Source organism: Stegostoma tigrinum, chromosome 22 (genome assembly GCF_030684315.1).
Source record: "Stegostoma tigrinum isolate sSteTig4 chromosome 22, sSteTig4.hap1, whole genome shotgun sequence".
Lineage (NCBI taxonomy): Eukaryota > Metazoa > Chordata > Chondrichthyes > Orectolobiformes > Stegostomatidae > Stegostoma > Stegostoma tigrinum.
Window position 1 is genome coordinate 23,454,838 of NC_081375.1, and position 8,445 is coordinate 23,463,282.

Sequence of the window (8,445 nt, forward strand, 5' to 3'; positions counted from 1 at the left end):
ATGTGTCAGCTAGGTGGATTAGCCACGAGAAATGCAGGGTTACAGGGACAAGGTTTTTTTTTGGGGGGGGGGTATATTTTCATATTTGCACATTTTTGTCAGTCTTTTCTCCCCAGTCCAGTCACAATCTAGTAGCTCAGTTATACTGAACATAATACTATCAAGCTATTTGATTACAGATAACATAAATGTAAAGCCTAATCCTAGGAGGGACTACTGGGCAGCAATCATTACCATATAAAACTAGAAAATTCACCAGAAACCTGCAATTAAGCATGGGCCTTTTATGGTTTAGAATTACAATCAGCACTATTATTAACCACTTGGCAATGGAGATAGTTATTATTTCTATTGTAGCAATAGATTGTTTGCAGACAGAAGTTTGGTTCTAGGCTCTTTATTTCTGCAATATTAATGAGGAATAATAAACTGTGTGACAGAATGAGAGGGTAAGGACTTTGAACAAGCTAATGTGGTAGGAAAGGAGAGAAAGGAGGAAAATAATTTACAGGACTAAGAATGTAAAATATCTGATAACAGAAAGGAGGCCAGATGCAACCATAAAAAGACACCATATTGGTACAGTGTTAATATATTTCAAGCCTATTGGTGAAATTGAAACTAAGACACACTTAGCTCTTCTTTTATGGAGAGTTTATTAAATTTTTCAACATTACCCCTTTCATCCAGCACTGTGTCATAGCCATTCCTCAGTTTTATGTGCTCAAACAATTAATAGGCTCCAACACATTCTCACAAACTTAAAAAAAGATGTTAATAAATGTAACAATATGATCAACTAGGTATTACCATGGGGTGCTAGAGCAGGTCATGCTAAAAAAAAACTGAATGTGTGAAAAGCATATGAGCAAGTGTGAACATCAAAATGAAAATAACGTGTGAAAAAAAATTCTAGGGTGCTATAATCTGCATACAAAGTCCTAATAAGGCTGTAGACTTGCTCACTGAGCCGGTGTGTTTGGTTGCAACATTTTGTCACTCTGCTAGGTAACATTGTCAATGCGTCTCAGGTGAAGCACTGGTATTCTGTCCGGCTTGTTATTTAGGTACCTCGGTTTGCTGGGGTAGTTGGCATTAGTTCTCGTTCTGTTATTCAGCAGTTTGATTATTGGTCCAGTTCAGTGTGTTTGTTGATGGAGTTCTGGTTGGAATGCCAGGCCTCCAGGAATTCATTGGTATATCTGTGTTTGGCTTGTGCTATTATAGACCTGTTGTCCCAGTCGAATTTGAGTCCTTCTTTTTCTGTGCATACTGAGGCCAGTGAGAATTGGTTGTGTCTCTTGGTGGTTAGTTGGTGTTCACATATCCTTACTGTCAGTTTTCTTCCAGTTGGGCCTATGTAATGTTTTTCATAGTCTTTGCATTGCATTTTGTATATTACATTAAATTTTATTGGTTGTTAGTATGTATGTTACTGATGCACATAAAGGATCCCATACCCACAACCAATAAAACTAATATAATATACAAAATACCATGCATGGCTGTGAAAAACATTACATAGAATAAACTGGAAGAAAACTGACAATAGGATACACAAACATCAACCAACCATCAAGAGACATAATCAATTCTCACTGGTCTCAATAATCACAGACGAAGAAGGACATGATTTTGACTGGGGCAACACATCCATAATAGCGAGAGCCAAACAGAGACATGCCAGAGAATTCCTGGGGCCTAGCATTCCAATTGGAACTTCATCAACAAACACATTGAACTGGACCTGATACATAAACCACTGAAAAACAGAACCACAGGTAATGCCAACCACCCCAGCAAACTGATGCATATAAATAACTAGTAGAACAGAATGCCAATGCTTCACCGGAAGTACACTGATAATGTTACCTAGCAGGGTGACGAAAGGTTTGCAACCAAACACATCGGTTTGGTCAGCAAGTCCACAACCTCATCGACAGCCTAAGCTACAAATCTTCTCAAACACTCTAAAATCCTAATAGGTAGCCCATCAACAACAATTTTTCATTTTGATTCAGATTTGTCCTCATGTAAAGCCACATCATGGAATGGAAATATAAACAAATTTAGGTGAAACCAGTAGACAAATTTAGTAAGGCATGAATTTCATTATTGTAGTTAGGCCTGGATTAAGTGTTAAAAGCAAGGCAGTGCCAATGCATGATGGGCAGAGCACCAACAACCAAAATAAACAAAAAGTTAGAACAGATACGATTGCACTGAATTCTTTTTATATAGTGCAAGTTTAGCCTTGGGTTCAAAGTCCAAGGAGTACCTTTCACTGTTGGCGATTTATTGCTATAATCCAAGCATACCTAAATCTCAAACAAAAACAGAAGTTGCTGAATAGATCAGCCAGTCTGGCAGCATCTGTGAAGAAAAAAATCAGAGTTAATGTTTTGGGTCTGGTGCCCCTTCCTCAGGACTGAATGACTAGCCTTTTCCACTGTGGTGCAAGAGCTCACCAGAATTGCCATGGGAAATGTTAACCAAAACTCCAACAACCGTTTGTTTTAGGAGACAAAAAAATCCCTTATTAAATGTACTTTTTCTTGCTTTGCTGGTTTTGATTTTATTGTGCAACTAACCATTCCATTTCTATGACAGCAAGTAAGAGACTCGTCCCTAAGCCTTAAAAGGCTACTGCTCTTTTAAATGGCCAAGCTATTCCATCTTTGGACTTCCTTTCACCCTTTAGGAGAAGTCTTGAATCTTTAGGGAATGGGTGACATGAGTAACCTATTTCCTTCCATGCTGTGACAAAGCACATCTGAACATGAATATATTGTGCCATTGTGCTTTGTTCCAGGTTTCTGCATTCAAAATTGATCTGGTTTTTCTTGAAAGACTCAGCCTTCAATTGTAACACAGATAGAGTTACAATTAGACAAGATAATACTGTATGCACGCAGGAAGAGAGGTCAGTTTTCAATTTGAAATTGTAATTATTGGGTGCTTTTCAATATACCCTTTTGTTTTCTGTTTTGCTCCATACTGGATTTAGTTCTACAGTTAAGATTGTCAGTGTGCATCCAAGGCTGCTAAACGATACGAAATAAATCAGACCTTAGTTTCAATGGCATGCCCTGCTTGGTTTAAAGGTTAGTTGTGTATTGGGCTGAAATTCATTTTGTTGACACTCCCATCTGATACTCTGGAAAAGTCCAAATATGGTCACAAAAGCTGCTGCTCAGCCTCACCCTAGTATGGAGAGTTTCTCTCGTTTTTCAGGCAAGAATGTGTGTGCATTGTATTGTCCCTGCAGTGGTAAACTGCAGCCCTTCACTCTCCATAATGATTGCGACCACTATCTATACTTGTGCTGTACAGACCGAGCCAATACAGGTAATCAGGGACATATCACGAACCAAAGCAGAGCAATAGTTGTCGACATCATTCCTACTCTTTCTCAAGAGCTTTCTCAATACTTCATTTTGCCGGAATATATTATTTTAAAATAAACGATGCTATGAAATTGTCTAACAATCGAGAATCAAACACAGAAAAAAGACTGGATCCCCGAAGACTGCATACTACATAATATGACCGTAGCAATACGTCGTAGTTTTTGCATAAGCAGGTTACCGGGCCCAGTCTACCCGCGGAACCCCGGAATGTGTTTATGGCAGTACGTCCAAAGTCGGCCTTCAGACGGATAGCGTGGCACATTCAGATGCCGGGGCGGGGAGAGTTGGCTCGCTGGTTGTCCGACCCGTTAGAAAGACCTGCCAACCGTTACATGGCAATTCACATTGCGGGGCCCCATCCTCATGTGCCGCGCGCCGGCGCCGCCGATTGACCAATGGGAGACTGCTGGCGGGGTTTTTGGTGGGGTGGGGGTAGCAATGGAGCCGAGAGGCGAGGACGCGCGACGACCCCCTCCGCGGGCAATGGGCGCGTGCGGCTCTATCTCGGCCAATGGGAGCACGAGGTGGTGAAAGATACCCAAATATGGGTATGTCTGTGCAGAGTGGGTGCGCGCGGCCGGGACGGTTGGGGGCGGGGTCTGGTTCCATTAGAGACTGGGGAGAGGGTGAGAGCAGTCACACTCACTTCGGCAGCTCCAGGGAGAGGACGTGTTCGCCACTGGTTGACCTGACACTAACCAAGCAGGTAGAAAGCTGTCTGAAAAGAGATGGGGTGGCTGGGTTGATAAGTGTTGGATACGTTGCTTTGTGCATGAAGGAAGTTTTCTTTCTGAAGTATTTAAAAATTGTGCAGCTTTTGTATTTTCTTTTTTTTTAAAAAACATCCCCTGCTTAGTATCAATTTGGAACTTGCATGTTAAAATTGATGGAGTAGCCCAGAAAACGCTCCCATACTGGTGGGAGTCCTTTTTTTTACTATTTTGTATGTCGTGATTTTTATTTTCCTGGATTTGTAACAATTTCTTTAGAAGAAATGCTATTATTCTAGGAGGATTTTGCCTCTTCTTATTTGAGGCAGGGCAGAGATTTTTTTATTACTAATGGTGTGGCTGAGTAGGAAACTGAAATGGAGAGAATCAGTGGAAGGATCTATTGTCATGGGAGTATAGTGTCTCTAAAATTGTCACTGAAGGTTGAAAAAATTTATAACATACAACTGAGCTGGTAAAATCTCTGGACTACTGATTTGAGGTTTATGAAGCCTGGCTCATGCTTTTGTGGTAGCTAATGAGCATCTGTTTATTTTTTTTGGGGAAAATGTTTGAAGAATCAATTCTCTTGGACTTCTGCTTGTCTAATGTGTATGATGGGTTGTTCCCTTTTGTGTATGTGTGGACCAGTAAGTCATGGTCTTGATTTCAAAATGCTGCTCTTGAAGATGGGTAGCTTTGATTTTTCTTTTATTGGTTGCATTTTCTAGCATTTAGCTACTGGTTTGGGGGGACAGTTACTTTTTGGCTTTATTGGAATTTGGAATTGTGCAGTGACAAGGTGTGGCTTATGAGCATGAAGAACAGAGCACTTGTAATGTACAACTATTTAAATACCAGTATGATAGAGCTTCATTGGAACAAAGGACAGGTATTGGGATGTCTTCAATGTATGGGAGGGGTTTGGAGGAATTGGGGTATATTAAAGACTGGCATTTAGTAAAGTTTGAGGGGGTGGGGTCAATCCTGGCTAGACTCAAGCCATATCCTTTTATGGAATTGCTAGCTGTGATTAGCTGAGCCATATTTGACATTGTTCTGTACCCAGCAGACCATGGCATGGAACTTGATGAGTAAAATCTGTCAACTAATGAGCTAGAAATTAATTGCTTACTCATGACAAAAGTAATTTTTAAGCAGCCATTCAGTTTGGTCTATTTGCACTTCTCAGCTCAAGTACAACATTGAGAAGTTAACCTGTGGGGAAAGATTTGTGGAATCTCATTTATTAACAGTCCATATTCCAGTTTGACAGGTGACACTGAACTGAATGGTTGGTTGTTTTTTTTTTCCCTTCAGTCAAAATGGCAGATGATGAGATTGCAGCACTCGTCATAGACAATGGCTCTGGTATGTGCAAAGCTGGGTTTGCTGGAGATGACGCACCCCGTGCTGTGTTCCCCTCCATCGTTGGTCGTCCCAGACATCAGGTAGGTTTTGTTTAAATTAACACACTAAATGCATGCTCAAAAATATCCAAACTAGATTTTTTTTTTAACTTGTATGAGTTAATTCATTTCAGCAACTAGTCATGCTGTGCACCTCCCAGACTTGGGTGATACTCTGTCTATTGTAATACCTATATTCATAAACTGGCTGTTCCTGATTCCAGGGTGTTATGGTTGGTATGGGACAGAAGGACAGCTATGTAGGTGATGAGGCTCAGAGCAAGAGAGGTATTCTTACCTTGAAATACCCCATCGAGCATGGTATTGTCACTAACTGGGATGACATGGAGAAGATTTGGCATCACACATTCTACAATGAACTCCGTGTTGCTCCTGAAGAACACCCTGTCCTCCTCACAGAAGCTCCTTTGAACCCCAAAGCCAACAGAGAAAAGATGACTCAGGTAACTTATTGCTTCAGTAATAAAATCTTGTTTTCCATAAACTTTTTCCATGTACTTATCATCTTTTAAATCTCCTGACCTAATCATTGTTTCAATATTTCCAGGATGCTCCTCTGCTTCTGGAATTTCTCCCCTGAAGTCTCCAGGTTTCTTTTCTGCTTCATCTTTTGTTTGGTTTCTGTCTGCCACCTTCTGAGTTGCATTTTTTCCACTTTCTGCATGCTGGCATGCTTAAAAATTAAAGTGTATGCATCTTGTTTTACTCTTTTTCCACTAACATTAACTTCTTTTCCCCCCTCAGATCATGTTTGAGACCTTCAATACCCCAGCCATGTATGTTGCCATCCAGGCTGTGCTGTCCCTATATGCCTCTGGTCGTACCACTGGTATTGTTATGGACTCTGGTGATGGTGTCACCCACACTGTGCCCATTTATGAGGGTTATGCACTTCCACATGCTATTCTGCGTCTGGATCTGGCTGGTCGTGATCTGACAGACTACCTCATGAAGATTCTGACAGAGCGAGGCTACTCTTTCACCACCACAGCAGAAAGGGAAATTGTCCGTGACATCAAAGAAAAACTTTGCTACGTAGCCCTGGACTTCGAACAAGAAATGGGTACTGCTGCTTCCTCCTCTTCCCTGGAGAAAAGCTATGAGCTGCCTGATGGTCAGGTCATCACCATCGGCAACGAGAGATTCAGATGTCCTGAGGCCCTGTTTCAGCCATCTTTCTTGGGTAGGTATTAAAATGTAGTGAATGTGATCTGGAAATCAACTAGTTCTAATGTGTTATATACACTTGGGGAATGCAACAAAGTAGCTGGAATTCTAGACATGTCTCTATTTAACACTGAGGTGCCATCAATGGAGACTTGTCCTGGCATGATATCACTTTTGTCCTGAAAGTTGCATATGTTTTATGTAACATGAGTGGGATGGCCCAATTCTTCATGGTTTCAGCTAACATTTTTTTCTTGCCTTCCAGGTATGGAATCTTGTGGCATCCATGAAACTACTTTCAACTCTATAATGAAGTGTGATGTTGATATCCGTAAAGACTTATATGCCAATACAGTATTGTCTGGTGGTACCACCATGTACCCTGGTATTGCTGACAGAATGCAGAAAGAAATCACAGCCCTTGCACCCAGCACCATGAAAATCAAGGTAGGTTTCTCAATAAGATGACATTGCTTGGGGCTGCGGTTTCCCCCATGAGCAATTTGTGGGTCACTCATGGACATCTTGCATGCAGACCCCTTCACATTGCTTTCTCACCCATTCTCTTCTCTCTTTTTTCATCTTTGTGGAAGAAGTGGTGAACAAGCAAGCTCTTAATGCAGTGTATACTGAGATGTGCAAACCATCCTGGTGATGGGAGTAGAAACCATTAAATGGCAAGAAGAAAATGCCCTTAATTGTTCTGAAGTGATTATTAGTGCATAAATACTCAAGCTGTTACTTATTTGAGCTTCACTGTTTCCTTCACTAGATCATTGCTCCACCTGAACGTAAATATTCTGTCTGGATTGGAGGTTCCATCTTGGCTTCCCTGTCTACCTTCCAGCAGATGTGGATCAGCAAGCAGGAATACGATGAGTCTGGCCCATCCATTGTGCACCGCAAATGCTTCTAAATGGACTGCAAGCAAATGCACAGCATTTGCTGCAAACTTTGAAAGGAAGAATAATTTTTTTGTTTTTTGCCCAGGCAATTACACCTCATGCTAGCCTCATGAAACTGGAAGAGCCTACTCATAAAGAAATTACCATCCCCTTCAGAAAGCTAGTATGAAGTGTTTTGAAAGGAGCACTGTTGGATTGTCGAAATAATCACTTTCTGTCTTGCTGCCATTCTTGCAGGGTTTGAAACACATTGCATTTCAGGCCTTATGACCCTGTTGTTCTATTGTTTCTCAGCAGTTCATGGGGCTGAAACTTGAGTTGCAAAAGTTGCATTTACACCTGTAAATTTATGCATCTGAGTTAATTTATGTAAAATTTCTTTTTGTACGTTGCCTTAATGTTCATTTTCACATGGTAGAAAACCAAAATTTGTAAGTCATTCTGGATGTTGACAACTGTAATGCCCAACTGACATTTCACTTTGAGGGAAAAATCAAGTAAAGTACTATAGAAACTGACTAAGTGTCTTGCTCTTGATTAATTCTGTGCACTAAGAGCCAAATGACTGACTAAACCAACTTTTTGCAGTTGTGGGTTTTTTGACCTTTAGTAGTGGTTCAAAGGTGCAAGCAGTTTTTAAACTGATCTGATCAGGTGTTGAATGTCTAAGGTTATAACCTACAATTTCCATTAGTCAAATCATTTTCAAAGTGTCCTGTTCACATTGAGCCTATTTAGTTTTTTTAAAAAACCTAAATTCTAATGGTGGGCAAGGCTGTTACTCAAATGTCCAATGCTAAAGTGACAACCGGTTGGGGAGGGA

At 40.8% G+C, this 8,445-nt stretch overlaps 1 protein-coding gene across 1 annotated transcript; it reads left to right on the plus strand.

The window, feature by feature from the left end:
• Positions 1-4,012: 4,012 nt before the first annotated feature.
• On the plus strand, positions 4,013-8,140 carry LOC125463606 (actin, cytoplasmic type 5). Its single transcript, XM_048555088.1, has 6 exons — positions 4,013-4,116; positions 5,441-5,571; positions 5,754-5,993; positions 6,295-6,733; positions 6,983-7,164; positions 7,490-8,140. The coding sequence occupies exons 2-6, from the start codon at positions 5,446-5,448 to the stop codon at positions 7,631-7,633; spliced, it is 1,131 nt and encodes a 376-aa protein (XP_048411045.1). The 5' UTR covers positions 4,013-4,116; positions 5,441-5,445; the 3' UTR covers positions 7,634-8,140.
• The last annotated feature ends 305 nt before the right edge of the window (positions 8,141-8,445 follow it).

What these genes read in the sequence shown, in the direction of transcription:
- LOC125463606 (XM_048555088.1), top strand. Translation starts at nt 5,446, where the DNA reads ATGGCAGATGATGAGATTGCAGCACTCGTCATAGACAATGGCTCTGGT. An exon ending in ACAGAGAAAAGATGACTCAG is followed by an intron (nt 5,994 to 6,294) that starts GTAACTTATTGC and finishes TTCCCCCCTCAG; the next exon opens with ATCATGTTTGAGACCTTCAA. An exon ending in CCAGCACCATGAAAATCAAG is followed by an intron (nt 7,165 to 7,489) that starts GTAGGTTTCTCA and finishes TTCCTTCACTAG; the next exon opens with ATCATTGCTCCACCTGAACG.